Source organism: Mustela nivalis (genome assembly GCF_964662115.1).
Source record: "Mustela nivalis genome assembly, chromosome: 6".
Taxonomy (NCBI): domain Eukaryota; kingdom Metazoa; phylum Chordata; class Mammalia; order Carnivora; family Mustelidae; genus Mustela; species Mustela nivalis.
In genome coordinates, this window is record NC_139025.1 from 44,955,710 (window position 1) to 44,974,810 (window position 19,101).

The 19,101-nt window shown below is 39.0% G+C and overlaps 1 protein-coding gene across 1 annotated transcript; it reads right to left on the minus strand.

Moving 5' to 3' along the window:
- Nucleotides 1–2,202: 2,202 nt before the first annotated feature.
- CDKN3 (cyclin dependent kinase inhibitor 3) lies at nucleotides 2,203–17,431 on the minus strand. The gene is made up of 8 exons (XM_082735111.1): nucleotides 17,348–17,431; nucleotides 14,976–15,058; nucleotides 13,676–13,731; nucleotides 13,116–13,160; nucleotides 10,356–10,578; nucleotides 5,863–5,894; nucleotides 4,121–4,224; nucleotides 2,203–2,435 (listed from the first exon to the last, which is right to left on the minus strand). Exons 1-8 carry the CDS (start codon nucleotides 17,354–17,356, stop codon nucleotides 2,349–2,351), a joined length of 639 nt encoding a protein of 212 aa, XP_082591237.1. The 5' UTR covers nucleotides 17,357–17,431; the 3' UTR covers nucleotides 2,203–2,348.
- Nucleotides 17,432–19,101: the final 1,670 nt, after the last annotated feature.

Below are 19,101 nucleotides of genomic sequence, written 5' to 3' on the forward strand. Positions count from 1 at the left end.
ATTAATGTACATTGTGGACATGAAGATATAGAGAGCATCTTCACAAGGATAAGTTAACTTTACTGTATGATATCTTTTCTAAACCTTTAAATCTCTTTGCTTACCATGTTCACATAGCCTGAGGAGAATTTTTTAAATAATAGGTCGATGACTAGGTAGACCCTAAAACTACGAGAGAAACATAGAATGTAGTTAGCCATCTGTGCTCCTGGTCTGTTATGAGTTAATCTGATTGGTGCTGTACCACTGTCCAAAGAACATGCCCTTAAGTAGTCCTACCTTCTCAGAGCTTGACTTTTGCTTTTGTATATTAAATAAAAACCATTTCAAATGTTTCCTTGTGTAGTTTATGGTTAATGGCTGAGTCTCTGTTAATTCAGTTTCAGTAGCTAACTCTGGCTTGTGTGTAACCAGGACTCTAGGTTGTCTCTCTGCCTTCTCTCCCCCATTGTTTTGAGGGAGGTCTATCCCACAGGTTTGGTAGAGAAAATACTTTTCCAACAGTTTGAAATTACATTTTTTTTTTTTTGAATAGTGCCATTCCATGATTCTCTGTTAATGAAATAATTGATGTTTTCCCTTGACGCCTAGTATTAAAGTTGTTAAGCATTTTAAACATGGAAGACAACTAGCATTTGCAGTAAAATTGAGAGAAGGATCCACTTTGAAAGTTCAGTTGATTATTAAAGGATTTGGTTAATCCATGCCAAATAGCTTCCCTTTACTTTCTTAAGTGTTCATGAATAAGCTTTATATTCATATTAAGAGAAAGCAATGTAAGATTCGGTAATGTCAGTTTCAGTACTGTGATTTTTAAATTGTATTTGGTACTGAAACTGTTAGGGAGTTCTGTTATTGCAGGCTGTACTTATTTAAAAAATGTTTCTGGCTATAACTTTTGGCATATATTATCTTAGATAAGAAACCCCTAGTTTAAATATTCAGATACTGGTAGGCTATGTGGTTCTCCCATCTTCCTTCGTATTCTTTTTTTTTTTTTTTTAAAGATTTTATTTATTTATTTGAAAGACGGAGATCACAAGTAGGCAGAGAGGCAGGCAGAAAGAGAGAGGGAAGCAGGCTTCCTGCGGAGCAGGGAGCCCGATGCGGGGCTCGATCCCAGGACCCTGAGATCATGACCCGAGCTAAAGGCAGCAGCCCAAACCACTGAGCCACCCAGGCGCCCCTTTCCTTTGTATTCTTATAAAATCTCAAATTCCTTAAGTAATATATATATATGAAATATTAAAATACTGATTTTATATTATGGAACATACTAGTTCTCTGGTCTGAAGATCCCAAATAGCATCAGTAATTGTTTTAAAGTTTTCCCCAGTGAAGTTAAAGTAGTTCATCAGCAGCAAGAAGAGTGTGAGACAAAAGAGAACTTTTGGCAATTACATGGTTATTCAAAAACAAAGTTTTGATGTGGTGACATTTACTTTATCTTGTGTGGAAGTGCCTGTGACCCTTGGTTCACCTTTGTGATTGCCAACAGCCAAGGGACTGCTGTATGTGGCACTGAAGCCACCGATGCCTGTTGAAACATCTTGTCTATAGTGTTGACTGCTCAACATTACGGTTGAAGACAAAAAGACATATTCTGTAGCATGGGGTGAGGTGAAGGAGCGAGAGAATTGGAGACTGTTAATCTGTGGATAAGTGCTTTCTTACATAAATGTGAAAGAGGGATTAAATTCATTGCATGTAGTTCCTAGGGTTTAAAAAAAAAAAAAAAAAAGAATGTTCCAGGAACAGAGAAGCCATCTGACCCAGTGAATTCCTCTTATCTGAAAATGTTCCAGCAAATGCTGGCTAAACAAACACCTGTTGGGGATGATCCAGCATTGGGTGGGAGGTGACCAAATGAATCATAGGATCGCTCACACTTTGTGTCTATGAAGTAGAAAAAACCATGGGAGGAAATGTGGGAAGAACAGAGGGTGAAAGTTACTTGATTTTAGCTTGGGTATTCAAACCAGTTTTTATGCTTATTACCATGTCATGTTCCACCGGTAGTTAAATATAGTAAAAGGAGGTAAAAGTGTGGTAAATAATAAAAGTAGGCAGTCAAATATTTTTCTATATGCTTGTTTCAGCATTACTTCCAGGTAAAATATTTCAGAGAAGCCAGCTCATTTCTAAAAAGGAAAATTGTATAGCAATTTTTTGATCTATAAGAGATGAGAGACACAATCAGGATTTGTCAATAAAAACTTTACGATTATCTGCACATCAACATTTACATTCGGGTTGGTGACACTAGTAAGTTTCATTTCCATACAAATTATGTTAAATAGCTCTTAAATTTCAGACATGGTCATATATATGTTATTTGAAATTCTTTTTTATCTAGATACAGATCTTGATAATGAATCTCTTGATGATAGATGTGCAGCTAGTTTGTCCCGAAACTCATGAAGATAATTATATTGCTGAAAAAAGTAAAGATACATTGAAATATATTGTGGAAATCTAGTTAGCAGAGTAGTCACAATACTAGTAGGAATCAGGAATCAAAAAATAATTGCTAAGTATAGTTCTACATCCTTTTGGATAAGGAAGTGTTTGCCTTATGAGAAGATTTCCCTTTTAATAAAGTAGCATATAGTGTGAAGAAACTTGTTTAAAAATCAGAAGGTAACATGCAATACACATGAATGTTTTATAATCTGTACAATCCTTTTACTGGCAGCAGCAAATTAAAATTAAAAATAATATGTGAAGGCATTCTTTTTGCTAATATATTTTCCTCTGGGGTATAAGTAGGGAGGAGAGGGTACTTTCTCTAGCAATTAACAATGGTATATTTCAAGAAAATCTATTTCTTAATTTATGGAAGCCCTAGATCGCTGCTTCTTGTGATGATACAATCCATTTGGAACAATGTTCATAGTAGTCAGTATTAAAAACATGAATCTTAACAGATAAGTGAAATAAAACTTTAAATAATTTATTTGGAGTTTTAATAGTTTCCTGGAGGATATTATTCTGCCAATAATCTCATTTTTTATAGTTATCGGGAAATTGAAATTGCCTCCTACTAGCTCTTATCAGCACAGAAATGGGAAAGCCTGTCTGCTACAGAGTGCTGAGGTGATCAGCAGACAACCCATATAATGTGGGCTCGATTCGCTCCAAAATTAAAGATGTAAAACACACAGTCGGGTATGTTTGAGCATTTGGTTTTGTTTCAGAGGGAGACCTGAAAGCTTCTTGAATTTGAAGGATCCCTGGATTTTAAGAGATAAGAAGGGGAATTCTGTTTTCAGAACCTGTACAGTGAAGTGGATCCTGTATGGATTGTTTTGAATGATCTGAGTTAAGCCCCGAGAATCAGGCTGCTTGGTGAATTTGTCAATTACTGTAATAATTCACATTCATGGCCCTTCCATAGACCCCTGACCCTGGGAAGATGGACTCAAGCCCAGGAAGCCCCTGAAGGCCAGGACTCTCGTGCCTGATCTTCTGATTTAGTCCTAATGCTGAGACAGTGTACTTGGGAAAGGAAGGCAAATTGGCTTTACAAATCTAGAAATAAAGTGAAATCTGCAGGATCTTTCAGGAACATTAATACAAAATAATATCCTTGGGGCACTGCTACTGCAGAGATTTTTAGTGTTAAGGGGAAAGTAAATGCGAAGTTGTCATTTTAGTTATTCACCGCAAAGGATAATTAGCATAGCTTTGTGGGGTTTTTTTGTATTATAGTCATTCACTAGTCTTTGTTAACTGTTTTGGTGATAGGAGAGGGTGTTCACTAGATCTTTCTGGCCAAGAAACTACCAAGTTTATAGGAATACTTTCATTTGGAAAAGTTAAATAAATATTAAATTAAAAATTTCCCAATTTTTCCAAATAAGAGGATTCATTCTGAAACTGAATGGGCAAAAACTGAACAGTGGTAGATCCTGCAAGAGTAAACCAGAAAGGTCATATTTTTCATTAGCTTGTTAGAAACATGGTGAACTTCTTCAGACATTCAGGTTATATATAAAGGTAAGTTTTGAGCAGGTGATATATGACTAACAGAATGCTTTGGGTTTGCATTGCCCTCTTGATGATGGGACTCCACTGTGTCTATAACTGTCCCTAAACCAGGAACACACAGCCTCCTTACCTTGATCGTCTGTATTGCTCCAGACCCTCGCAGGTCTCTCAGACTGTCGATGGCTTGCTCTGGTGACACTGTGTCAGACAGGTAGAGGAGGAGACAAGCGGCCACTAATGGAACACATTAGGAAAATACTATATTATTAAATAATTAATGATAAGGTAGAGTGTTGCATATTTAATTAGACTTCTGCTTGTGCAGAAGATGGAGTTGAGTGTCATTGTGCAAAGTGGATTAAAAGACTTCTAACGTATCTTTCTGACAGTTAAATTATGATTTTAAATGACTGTGGTTGAGTTGAAGTTTAAACTGGCTTCATTCTTTATTGAGCTCTATTTAATATACCATAGAATTCATTCATTTAAAGTGCACCATTCGGTGGATTTTAGTGTATTCACAGATGGGTGCAGCCATCACCACAGTACATTTTAGAACCTTTTCATCCCCTCAAAAAAGATCTGTCCCCTCTTGTCATCATCCCCCTGCCCCCGTCACCCTGCCCTAAGCAACCATTAATCTGCTTTCTATGGGTTTGCCTAATCTAGATATCTTATATAAATGCAATCATATGTGTGCTTGTGTGACTGGCTTCTTAGGATAACGTTTTCAAGATGCAAACCTATTTTGACGTGTCACTACTTCATTCCTTTTTATGGATGCGTAATATCCCATTGTATGGATGTACATTTTGTTTATCCACTGTCAGGTGATGGGCATTTAGGCCGGCTCCATTTGTTGGCTCTTGTGAATAATGCTGCTATAAATGTTCACGTACAAGTTTGTGTGTAGACATGCTTCCATTTGTTTTGGGCAGGACTTGCTGGGGCACATGGTGACTCTATGTTTAACTGCTTGAGGAAGTACTGCCAGACCGTTGTCCAAAGCAGCTGCACCATTTCACATTCTCTCCTGCAGTGTATGGAAGTTCCAATTTCTCCACATCCCTGTGGGTTTTTTCCATTATTTGGATAATAGGCATCCTAATGGGTATTGAGGGGTATCGCTTTGAGGTTTTGATTTGCATTTCCATGATGACTCATGATGTTAGAAATCTTTTCATGTCCTTAATGGTCATTTGTATATTTTGTTCGGAGAAATATCTATTCAGATCCTTTGCCCATTTTTTAATTGGGTTGTCTTCTTATTATCGAGATGTAAGAATTCTTTATATATTCTAGGTAAGCCCCTTATCAGATATATGATTTGTAAATATTTTTTCCCATTCTGTGAATTCTCTTTTTATTTTGATAATTTCCTTAGAAGCATAGAAGTTTTTAATTTTGATACTGTCCAACATTAAAAGGATTAACTGTTACTCCAGTATGCCACTTTGTTAACTATTTTTCTTCCTAACACATTTTTTTAAAAAGTGAACAGTAATTGCATGAAGTAATTCACTTTGGTTTTCATACTTATGATGGATATTATTTAGAATTTGCTGTCAGTATCATAACACCTGCATAGAGAAAACATTGGAAAACAAAACAAAACAAGAATGCAGGTGCTAAGACGTGTATATTATGTTTTGCAGAATCCTTCAAAACAATGTCGAAAATACTTCCCATTCGCACTCTAGCTTTCTAGAGAAGACCAAATTAAGGTCCTTAAATAATTCCTAAGGTCTTAGCAGATTTATATATATTTTTTGTCTCATTTTAATACAAAGTGAGCATATGGCCCAGAAACTGATACTTTTGCCTACTTTGAGGATAAAGAAAAATACCGAATAATGAAAACACATTTCTTACCAAGACAAGATCTCCCAAGTCCTCCATAACAGCTGAAAGGGAAGCACAGTTTTGAATATTGTGTTTTCCTTCTACCCCACCAATTAGAACTGAAGACCTGCTCTTTCTGCCCTCTCTTTCTAATAGTGCCTACTAGCACAGCGCCTGGCACACAGAGGTTAATAAGTTTTTAAAAAAATTTTATTTGTTTATTTGACAGAGATCACAAGTAGGCAGAGAGGCAGGCAGAGAGAGAGGTGGGTGGGTGGGAAGCTGGCTCCCCGCTGAGCAGAGCACCCGATGTGGGACTCAGTCCCAGGACCCTGAGATCATGACCTGATCTGAAGGCAGAGGTTTAACCCACTGAGCCACCCAGGTGCCCCAATAAGAATTTTTAAATTAACCAGGAGCAGGGTGTACTTATTTATTTGTTGGGAAGTATTCTAAACACCTCTAGTGGTCAATGCAGGCAGGGCCTTTTCATCGACCTCTTAAACACCAGGATCCACATCCGGGAAGTGGAATATGTTACTAAATAGAAATTGGTCTGTTTTGACCAACTGCCAGTTTATTTTCCTCTGTCTAAACAAAACCATGGCTATGGAACAAGTCCATATGATGACTTCTTTATCTAAAAAAGAGTACAGAGGTGGCATGTAACAGAGGTTTGGAGGCTGGGTTCTAGAGCCCTGCTGTCTGGGGCTGAATGGTGAATCTGTCATTATGACATGCGTGAACCTAAGCAAGTGATTTAACCTCTCTGGGCCTCAGCCCTATCACCTAAAAAATGGTGATAGCCACAGTACCCGCATCATAGTTAGGACTGAATGAGGTAACTAAATTTGTAAAGGGCTTGCAACAGAGCTTGGCACAGAGTAAAAAGTCAATGCATGTTAGGTGCTCTAGTCTAGCCCTGTGAAGAAATCAGCAGTTCTGCAGAACTGGATTTTCCAGAAAAAAAAAATCATGATTAAACCTCCAAGCAACAAAACCATTCATCCCAATTACTTTTGAAGATGCTTAAAAAATGTGTTACACAATTCCTAACTTTTTAAGAGGGTTTATTGAACCTAAAGTAGTGCCGACAACTTCTCAGGACCATGAATGAGCGTGGGGTACCGCAGATGAAGCCAGGAGAGGATGTGAGCCACAGACCAAGCAGATACTGGCTCCTAGAGTAGTCACAAGCTTGCTTTCTACAAAGTGTCCCGGATAGAGACCCATTTCAGAGATGAGGATCTACCATAGGAAGGTAGAGATGGGCACTTCAGTGTATCTCTGCACGGTGAATACTTCCTCATACCTTTATCTTTCCTTTTCTGATTCCTGCTCATCCTTCAAAACCTAACTCAAATGACCTTTTCTGAATTGCCTTTGTGCCCCATGGAAGCTCTCACTGCCCTTTGTGCCACCTTGTGTATACCTTGTGTGAGTCTGACTGCACCTACATGGTTGTGCCATTAGCATGGGCTCCTTGAGGGCGGGGAGTGGACCTCACAGTGCCTGCTTTGTATTCATAATGTGTGGTACACTGTAGGTGTTATGGGTTGAATTGTAGCCCCATAAAGGTGTGTTGAAGTCCTAATCCCCGGTACTGTGAAAGTGACCTTGTCTAGAAATAGGGTCTTTGCAGATGTAATTAAGTTAAGATGAGATCATAGGGGTAGACCCTAATGCAGTATGACTGGTGTCCTTTTTTTTTTTTTTTTTAAGATTTATTTATTTATTTGTGAGAGAGAGAGCACAGGCAGTGGGGAGGAATAGAGGGAAAAGCAGACTCTCTGCTGAGTAGGGAGCCCAATGCAGGATTTGACCCAGGACCCCAGGATTATGACCTGAGCTGAAGGCAGACACTTAACTGACTGAGCCACCCAGGTCCCTGACTGGTATCCTTATAAGAGGAAATGCCCCAGGAAGACACAGCAACACAGAGAGAATCCTGTGATGACAGAGGCAGAGATTGGAGTGATGCAGCTATGAACCAAGGAATGCTAAAGAGTGACGGCCACCACCAGAAGCTAGGAAGAGGCAAGGAAGGATTCTACCAGAGTCTCAGAGGGCATATGGTCCTGTTGACACCTTGATTTTGGACTTCTTCCTTCAGAACTGGGGGAGAGAAAATTTCTGTTGTCCTAAGCTACCCACTTTGTAACAACAGCACTAGGAAACAGCATAGTACAGTAGGCAAGCAGTTTCGCTGATTTTATAAAGGAACAAAAATGCTATCAATGGGATAGCACCAGCAGTTAACAAAATGGTAGAAAAAATTTTACCAGACCCAGTTTCTGAGGGATAAACTGTAGAGCCATCTAGCAATGGAAGCACTCAAAGATGGCAGAATGGATAGAAAATTAATCACTGTAGAACACCTTTAAAAGCTCTAAATGATGAAAATTTCCAGTCAACAGATGCTTTATTTTATGGGAGCTAGAAGCATTCAACCTATGTAACCATCTTTCCATCCTGTTTGTATTCTATTCAAACATCAGACAACATTTGGTGTGCTAGAACCCACTCAAGTAAAATTCATTAAATTTCACTAATCTGAGCTAGTTTGATCTCTAGAAACTTTTCAGTAGAGGCTGTTCTCAAGGATGTATTTAAAAAAAAAAAAAAAAAAAAGAGGGCGCCTAGATGGCTCAGTGGGTTAAGCCGCTGCCTTCAACTCAGGTCATGATCTCAGGGTCCTGGGATCGAGTCCCACATTGGGCTCTCTGCTCAGCAGGGAGCCTGCTTCCCTTCCTCTCTCTCTGCCTGCCTCTCCGTCTACTTGTGATTTCTCTCTGTCAAATAAATAAATAAAATCTTTAAAAAAAAAAAAAAAAGAGCCCCGCCTAGGTGGCTCAGTCATTAAGCATCTGCCTTCGGCTCAGGTCATGGTCCCAGTGTCCTGGGATCAAGCTCCACATCAGACTCCTAGCTCAGTGGGGAGCCTGCTTCTCCTTCTCCCATTACCCCTGCTTGTATTCCTTCTCTTTCTGTCTCTCTCGGTCAAATACATAAAAAAAATCTTAAAAAATTAAAATTAAAATTAAAAAAAAAATCTCAGAACTGATTTGAAAAATGGGTCCCCAAAATGAAAAATATTTTTTGCAAGCCACATGATAGATAATTTAGAATAGACAACTTTATTCTAAAATTTTGCTTTTATAATTAGTAAAGCAGTTAGTAATTGCTTATAATTGTAGATTACGCTTTTCTCTAGAGAAAGGCTGGAAACTGTAGATTGTAGGATGGTGTCCAGTTCTCTGTACATTTGAGTTCACTTCAGTCACAGTGTGTGTCCCCAAAGCCCCGTGCACTACTTTGTTCACCTTTGTAATGGGAACTGTGGGCACAGGGCCCCCCAGCTCTAGGTCTATGGAGAAGCCGGCTGGGCTTGCCCTTTCCCTTGGTGCCATGAGACTACCTGGTTATTTGGTATAGTCTGCATACTTTCTAGTTCAGAGCAATGACTTTAGAGCTTTTGAGGTATCAAACTATTTAATACTCTATTTTGTTCCAGGAAGGATTAAGCAGTTTATTAGGATACAAAAAGTACAAGAATCACAGAACCTCTGCTGCGTGTCTCACTGCAGGCAAAGCATCTACTGCATTATCCACAACATCACTTCTAATCTTTGTATTGCTATTGTCTACTGCCGATTGGCACTCCCTTTTTCCTTTCTCCAAGCTACTTTTCTCCTCTCGCCTCCTTTTCCCCCCTCTTAGTTCATTTTATTTTGTTTTAAATTTCCATACCAGCAGCTTGTGCCACTGGTATGGAAATTAAATTAGCCATCGACAAACAATGAGAGTACCTCTTTTGGTCTGGTGGCAAATTGATATCATCAAATATAATTTTACAGTCATATTTTTAAGATTGCTCATTGCTTATGATTTCTTTGCTGATTTTTAAAAAACTGACCTTTTTTTCCCCCTCAAGATTTTTTATTTATTCATTTGAGAGAGAGAAAGCGAGCGGAGGGGAAGGGCAGAGGGACAGGGATAAGCAGACTCCCCATTGAGCAGGGAGCCTGATGCAGGGCTCGATCCCTGGGATCATGACCTGAGATGAAGGCAGATTCTTAACTACCTGAGCCACTTGGTGGCCCTCCATGCTGACTTTTTTTTTTTTTTTTGGTGGTTAGAAGCAACTAACCCACTGAAAGACTGACCAGTGAATGAGTAAGGATATCATAAGAAGGATGCCCCATCTTTTTTGGAAGGAAGAGGGACCAAAAATTATAAGTAATGCTCTAAGGCAAAAAGAAAGAATAAAAAGCCTGTAAATCTGTTCTAAAAATTTCCAAATCTACTCATCTATTGTCCTTACCCTTCAAAAGGACTAATGGCAAATATCAGAGTGCTTGCCCTATAGTAGACATTATACGAGTACCTGTCATGCTTTATTTCCTTTTGATCCTTTCACCAAACTGTAAGGTAGGTAATAAGTGAATAAGGATGCAATAACTAGAAAAATCTTTCTGACTGGGGCATTTCTCATGTTATTTATGGAGAAAAGAATAACGTACTGTATTAAGGTTTTTCGGTTATTTTTAAGGCAGATTGCAAGCTCCTCCATTATTTCACAGCAGCTGGCTATGTCAGGAGTCCCTCCATCTGGAATTGGATGATGATGAGTGATAAATCCATACTGATGGTAGAGGTCCAAAAGGTTTGGGACTCTGTATTTTGACAGTTCTCCTCTGGTGCAGAAAACAAATATGTCTTGTATACCATAGCTCTTTAGTTCTTCTGCCAATAAACCAAGATACGGATACACATGTACAAAATATTACAAATTTAAATACAGTCAAGACAGAGGATGTGGTGTTAAATTTCTTAAGCCAAATTAAGTAAATAACAAATGATAATCTAAAAATTTGAAATACTTATTAATAATCTAAAACAATATTGATCTGTCTTCAAAGAAGGGTAAAAATCAAGTCACTAAGCACAAAATAGAAATTGGAAAACCTGGACCAAAAGGTGATTAAAATTAATCACCTTAATAAAATCATACTATAATATAATAATAATCCTAATTATATTATATTATAATAGGATAATAGCATTATAATATAGTGATTATATTATAATAGTTATATGATATTTATAGTATTAGAATGACTTAATAATTCAAAATGTTTTAAACTGAATTTTAAGATGAGCCAAGTATATTGCTGTTCTTGAAAAAAATATTTTTTTCCATATGGCTTTAAAAATGAATTTTAAAACATCTGCTATTTCAAAATAAACTCTTGTGAAAAAACAAAAGTATGTTTCTCTCCCATTTTCTTCTCCCAAAATCCATGTTTGCTATTTTCCTCCCTCTGCTGTTTTGTTTTACCCTAAGCACTGTATGTAAAATCTCCTGTATGCCCAGGCTGCCTGAGCTCATGCTCTCCTTTATATTTGCATGGTGTCTTGCCACCATGCATTTCATTTTATGGACTAGATCTCTAGGAAATAAAACGTTAACTATGCTAGAATTTCTAGGTGACTTAGCTAATTTCACTATTATGAATATGAACAAAGCAATAGTACTATAGGTCATTCTATACACTAAAACATTCTCACGGCAATATTCACGCTAGAGTCTTATGTTCAAAATGAATAACTAATTCTGGCTGATCTCAGCCTCCTCTCTCTCCCTGCTAAATCCAGGGTCTAATTTAACGAAGCGTCTTTTATTAAATGAACCTCCAGATTTGTACTTGAAACGTGGCTAGTCCAAATTGAGATGTATCCTAGGTGTAAAATCCATATCTGATCTCAAAGATCAAGTACAAAAAAATCTGTATCTCATCAATAATTTATTTTAGGTTTAAAACCATCAAAATTAAACTATTTAGGCTCTGTTAGGCTAAATAAAATATATCAAGTTAATTTCATCTGTTTTTACTTTTTTAATATGGCAGCTAGAAAATGTAAAGTTACCACACGTGGCTTCTATCTGTGACTCCGGACAGTGCTGCTTTATTTTATTCTTTATAATAATACTATTATGTTTTCATACTTCTAAAAGAATTAAAACTGAAGTCTGCATACTTCACCATTTTTAAGGGTAGGTGATTTTCTGACTCTTGCACACAATGGATAATTTCTATTACACAGTGGTTTTCAAACTTTCCTAGAAAGAATTCTGAGGAGGGAACTATAGGGGTTGATGCAGGGAGAGTCTAGGTCTCTCTCACCAGACTGTCATCTTTTATACTTTGGATTCCATTTAAGATCTCACTGGAAAACAGAAGGTTTGGTAAAATATTGGAAACCCCATTTAGAGAAGATACTAAATGAATAGGGCTTCCCAAAATGTGCAAGACTGGTTCTTGAGCCAGTGATTTTCATTATAGTTTGCTTATGAACTAAATATTCTCCAAATAAAAACTCCCTACCATGGCAGGTATATCTAAATCAGAGAATCTTTACAAGTAATTCAAAAGTCAACTAATCTTTTAGCCTCTGTAAGTCTTTTTTGGTAGGTAAGGAATAAATTAGAGAAAGCAAATTAATAAATTGATATCCCAAAATAGCCAGGAAAAAACTTTAAGATTTAAAAAATTTATACCGGTCGGAATCAAGATGTGTGTGTGTGTGAGAGAGAGAGAGAGAGATTATGTGTGTATGTGTGCACGTGCGTGTGTTTATTTATATTTATTTTGGTATATTATGGGGACATTGGTAGGACTATTAGCCTTGAGATATTCCAGGCCAACAGGATAAAATGTTTTGAAAATCCAAGTTTTTTAGTTCCATGGAATATGTAAATTCCAAATTGGGGTGGGTTATCAGGATATTTGTGGGGTGAACATCCTTGAGCCCGGGAAGATCAGACCCTGTTCCATCTTTCCCACCCAGATGCTAGCTCTCTAAATTTCCTACCCAGGATGGACAATTTCAGTACTACCTCTGGCTTACGTTTAATTTCTACCATCACAATCATGTCTGTAAAGCACAATATGTTAAAAGATCTGGGCAGTGAAATGGCAATTTTCTATTTACATACGTTCCTCCCTCTAACTTACACATTTTAAACTCAAATGCAATTTCTATGTGTAGCTACAATAATCAGTGAAAAGCGATGCTGTATTTAGTAAATGAGGAGTTAGTTCTCTGTGCCCTTTGCAAATATCTTTGTGTGTCAGAATAAGTCTACAGTTTGAAATTATGAAATAACAAACATATATTTTGTATACTGAACAGAGACTAGCGTTTGTTCTTTTTGACAAAGAGATTTTCAGTGTTATTAAGGAAAAAAAATTAATATGGTTGTTTAATGTTATACCTACCTGTGTCTTTTTGGATATTTCTTCTAACATTTTTAAATTTACAACCTATAAGCAGTAATAAGGCAAGTGAAAAAGTCAGTTTTTGGTCACATATAACAAATATATTTAAACACATACACAGTTACTTTACAAGGTCATACCTCTATGATCATTTATATGTTTCAATTTCATTTTGAGTGTGGATTTCAATTTCTTATATTCCTAGGAATATAATTGAAGGGATTCATAGACCCCAGGTGAAGGAGCTCCTAATCCATAGAGTCTTTTTTCTGTGTCCTTTCTGTAACAAGTACCTGCCTGTTGCCCTCAGCCTCACCTTGTACCCCAATGCTGAAGTTTTTTTTAAAGATAGGTAATCAGAAATGCAGAACTGTGAATGGGTCTGGAAGGGTTGAAGAGTGATTTCTGTTCTTTTAGCTAGAGCCCACATGAGGTCATCCTAAAGTGAGTTCTCTAGGTTGATGATCTAGGGAATTCTCTTCTTGCTCAGTACAATGATGTATTAGCTAATTAACAGATTATCTTAAGTATCAATAGAAGCCAACTGTAGTGTTACCTACCTGGAAGAGCACATAAACCAAGAAACTGAGAACAATTCACTTGTGACAGGGGTAGCCTGAAAAGAATAAAACTTTAAGTTTACTTCAGTTTTTAAAAAGTTGTAAGTCGAAACTCAGTTCAAGAAATGCATGCTTGGCATGGAATAAGGGTGTTTTAAAGTTTTACTGTAGTCACAAAACAAAAATGCGTATGCAAATATAATAGTATAAAACATATTTAAGTTACCCTGTGGTATGTTATCTGAGATATTTTGCGTTAGTAATCTTGGGGAATTGTCTAGAAAATGACCTTCTGATGATTTCATCCTCAGCATTCATTCTCCATTACTATTTAAAGATTTCTTTGTAGGACTTCCTTAAACAGATATAATTTCATGTGATAAAAATTGCAGGTCATTCCTTGTTGTAATGGATTTGGTTCAAATAAAATAATTTCAAAATCATATTTCCAGTTTGCAGTACTCAGGGACAAAGCAGATAAAGGCTAGCTTGGTCTATAAGACAGAAGATGAATTTAGAGGAAAACAGGGGGCATTGTATAAATACCATGTAACTTTGAAAATTAGATGAGTTTTTGAGTTTTAAAGGGGGTTGTGTAAGGGGAAATGAAAGATAATTGCTATTTGATGACAGAACAAAAGGAACTTTGGAGGTAACGCACTCTTTTTCTCTTCCTATAGTTGGAAATGGTGTTTTCTTAGAGAGATTATTACATTTACAGGGATGAGAGAAAGCATTGATTGTTGTAGAGATTCTGGTGTAATAAGTCACTGCCAAAATTTGGAAGTTGATTCTATATAGAAACATTTGTTTTTGCTATTGTATCTATGGTAACATGGCATTTATCTTAGGCAGGGTCTGCTAATAGATGCATTATTGTGGCAAGTAGTTCTAGGATTTGACTAAATGATAAACAAATATCTCATCCTATGTTCGGTATATTGTTCTTTTGTCATAAAAGAATAAGTAGGTTTGGGTACTAAATTGCAGATATGCGGATCCTGTCTCAAGTCCTTACTTGTTTCTACTATGGTTTTCTGAATGCATGAAGAATTGACTTCCTCCTCTGCCCATCCCCCATCCAAAAGAAAAGTCTTCTTCTATCATAGACAGTAAATAAATCATGGAGTTAGAGGATCCCTTAAAGATCAGAATTACCAATCCTCAGAAGAGAATCACTAAATATTTTCAAAATGTGGACCACATTATCTACACGGACTGTGATCAAATAATCAAATAATTAAATAATCAAATAATTTAGCTCATCATTGATCAGAAGTGATCATTGATCAGAACATACCATGATATCTGAATTGGAGTCTGTTCATCTTCAATAGGCTCTTCGTCTGATGAGTCAAACTCGCTTGTTTGCAATGAACTAGGCTTCAAAAGAAATCAGTTATGTTAAATAACTGTAAAGAAGAATACATATGTATAAGCTGATCCTTGCTTAAACACACACTGAATGCATATTTGCAATTTATTCAACTTGGAATATCAGAATGATCAGCGATATAAATACTAAATTACTGAGTTTACCATCCTATTAATAATTACAGTGTTCTGTGGTGGAAAGAGAGTTGGACTGGGAAAAACCAGGATCCTGTTTTTGGCTCTGCCACTTACTGTATAATCTTGGACAAACAACCTCAGTTTATTCTGGGTCTCCGTTTTCTACAACTATAAAGTGAGGAGACCTATTCGTTAATTCACAAACATTTCTTAAACACCTTCATTTGCCAAGTGGAGAAAGATCCATAAAATAAAAAGTTTCAGTACAGTTGGAGAGGTGTATGCATAGATTAGAAAAGAAAGTCATAAGTGCTAAAATGGAAGCATAAACTATGCATTTTATTTTTAAAGATTTTTTTTTTTTCATTTGATGGGGAGGAGGGAAAGAGAGAGCACAAACACAAGCAGGGGGAGCGGCAGGCAGAGGGAGAGGAGAAGCAGATTCCCTGCTGAGCAAAGAGCCTGATGTGGGGCACCATCCCAGGACCCTGAGATCATGACCTGAGCCAAAGACAGATGCTTAACCAACTGAGTGACTGCTTAGAGAGGTGGAGAAATCTTCAGAGGGGATAAATTAGCTGGGTTTTGAAGGACAAGCAGGAAGTTTTTAGGCAGATAAGGAAGAAGTTAAGGCAATAAAGGCAAAAGGAGAAAAAACTTGTTTTCAGGAACTGTGACATTGGAGCAGAGGTGATGAAGCCAGATAAGTAGTTTTAACTACCCCCTCTCTCTCAAAAAACAACCCCAATATGGCCTAGTAGTTTGGTTAATGGGGGGGGGGGGTGGACGGGTAGAATATCATGCCCTCAACTGTGTGAATTACGGACTAGAGAGATTGAGATGGAGTTTGTGTAACGATCTAAGGAGTTGGAACTCAATCCTGTAGGCATAATTTCTACGTAAGAGTCAGTAGTTTAATAGGCCAAAAAAAAAAAAAAAAAAAAAAGACACCTTTCTTCTTATTTCCAACTTGGAACCACTGAGAGATAAAACAGTGGAGAGGCAAATGGAGATCAGTATGTTAGTTTTATTACTGAGTGTCAAAGGGAGGATGTGGCTTTAAAAGTCCAGTGGGCCTGTCAGCTCTTCACTCCAGAATTGGACTTACCTACCCAGTCAGGAGCAGCAATGAACAACCCACTGCAGAGAGAAGGGAAGAAAGGGTCCAGCTATTTTGTTCAGCTCCTCCTAGTCTGGGGGATCAGATCTCTCACTCTGTCCCTTCAGGGAACAAGCGGGAAGAGAGGCCGGGAGTGAAGGACGGCTGACGCCCCTCCACAAGTTAACAAGGGGATTAGCAAGAGTAACCAGCTAGTGTGCTTTCTAGCTCTGAATCTATACTCTATAACGGTCTTGTTACTACAAGATCACATTGCAGAGCCATTTAGGCTATGGATGTGAGTTGCTTCGGATCTCTTTGCGTTATTATTATTATCAACTCAAATGAAGGTCCTTTAATGTTCCATAGGTTGTCAACCCTGGTGACAGGTGACTGAGTCAGGTGGGACCTCGACTCCTTGCGTCTGTTTTTCCTTTCCCTTTAAAGGAGTTTTGACGATTCAAGATTTTCAGAGTGTGGCTCCTTCACTAGGCTCTTCCAGCCAGGTTAACAAATCCTAACAGAGTCAGACGTTTCTGCTCCCCCGGGTCCAGAGATTCTGAACCCCAGAAAGGCGCGCAGTGCCAGTTGGCCCCGGGAGATGGTGACGCGCCCACCAACGGGGGTTGGCAAAGGTCTTTCCTCGAGTTTTCACCAGAGGCGCGCGGGGCATCCCCGGACATCCTTTGGGGCTGGGTATGAGGCAGACTGATAACACCGAGACCCCTCAGCTCTCCAAGCCTCAGTTTCTTCCGTAAAACCGGATTCAGCCCTCTCTGGCAGGGCTGTCGCGAGGCTTAGGAGACTCGGCAGGCGGCAGTACCCAGCCGGTGCATAACAGGTGCACAGCGAATGTCTGTCGTCCCTACGTCCGCCACCGACCCTGTTCCTTCTCAGTCATCGCTCTCCCCCGTCCAGGGAAGCGCCACCTCCCCGACCCAGGACGGTTACAGGGCGAGTCAGGCCGCGACCAGGCCTGGGCTGTCCCCAGGCCCGAGAACTGGCCTCGGGGCCGCTTCCGTCCCTGCGGCATCGCTCGTCCAAGCCTCCGTCCGACTCACCGGTTTCATCGCTGGCAGCCCAGCGTCCTGACCTGCGGCCGCCTCTCTCCAGCAGCACCGGCGTCCCGCGAGCGCCCCGCGCGAGCCCGCCCCTTCGCTCAGCTCATTGGTAGATCCTTCTGGGAGGTGGAGCGAGGCGCCTTCTAGGAGCCAATCAGACCCTCTCCCTGTTTTATCCTCCGCCCCCGAGTGCCTGAACTCGGCCTTTAACCGCCCATTGGTTTCTAGGGGCCTTTGAAAGACGCGCGGCTGGAGGGCGCTATTGAACGTTGATTGGCTGGGAGGGCGCCCCCCCCCCCGCAGTGGGGAGCCGGGAGAGGGCGGGAAGCCAGAGCGAAGAAAGCATCTGAAGGCAGCCCCAACCCTTTGGGGACGCTGGAAAGGCTTACTTTCGCATGACAGGATTCCTGAGTGGTACCAGGTTAGGGTATTTCTTTTCTTAAATTTTTAAAAATCTTAAGGGCTTGGGGGGGGGGAGCACTGTCTTGGAGCATCTTATGAAAACACTCCATTCCCCATAGACTTTATACTTATGGTCCTATCTAGTCATATAAGAACGATGGACAGGACTAAAAATTCAAAATACAAACATGTATGTTTGGTATTCTGGGTTCTAAACTATGCTAGAATCTAGACAAATTAGCTTGTAGATCTACTTTCGTGTTCAGTAAATGTGAATGCAATGGTATTGTGAGAAAGGAAGATAAGTTTCCAGATGATTTTTCGTGCTAGTGTTTTTACATAATCAGCTACAATCTTGAAAAGCTGTGGTTGATTATCCTCTCCCCCACTCTTCCGTCCCCATTTAGCTGGCTAGGAGAAGGAAGTCATTGGGACCTATATTACCTGCACATCTGCAGAATGTGTGGAAATTTCAGCTCCCTGACTCATATTGTGAAAACCAGTGGGTGGAGAGCTAATAAGAGGAATTCTTTAGTAAAGAAGAAAGCATAGTTTGACTAGGAGTCTGTATTAGTCAGGGTTCTCCAGAGAAAGAGCACCAAGAGGACAGACAGAAAGAGATTTATTTTAAGGAAGTGGATCTCCCAGTTGTGAAAGTTTGGCAAGTCTGCAAAGTCTGACAGAGTTGTCTATGGGGTTGGAGCTTCAGGAAGGAGGTGCAGCTGAAGTTCAAAGGCAGTCTGCTTTAGAACCAGGACTAACAGATTTTGCAGATGAAGCTGAAAGGCAGATTGCTACAGATGCTCTCTTGTCTTTTGATCTATTCAGACCTTCAATTGATTGAACGTGGCCCACCCACATTATAGAGGGCAGTCTGCTTCACTCAGGGACCCCCAATTTAAATATTAATCTCATCCAAAAACACCTTCACAGAAACATCAAAAATAATGTTTGACCAAATATCTGGGTGCAATAGCCCAGCCAAGTTGACACATAAAATTAGCCATCATAGACATGTTGGATTTGATTGACTGACTGATACATTCATTCAGAGAATATTTATTGAGCACCACTTGGGTCCTATATACTATTCAAGATGCTGGGAGTGAACTGGAATGAATTAACCAATATCTCTGCCTTTATGGGGCTCACATGTTATAGGGGAAGAGAGTTAGGTAGTGATAGGTGCTGTGAAGAAAAATTAAAATAAGCAGAGCCTGATGAAGATGCTATTCTAGATAGAAAAGTGAAGGAAGGCATCTTTCGAGGAGATGTCATTTGAGACATCCAAATGAAAAGTGAGTGAACCATTTGTGGAAAAGTTTTCTGTCTGTCTAAAAAGTCTGTCAAAA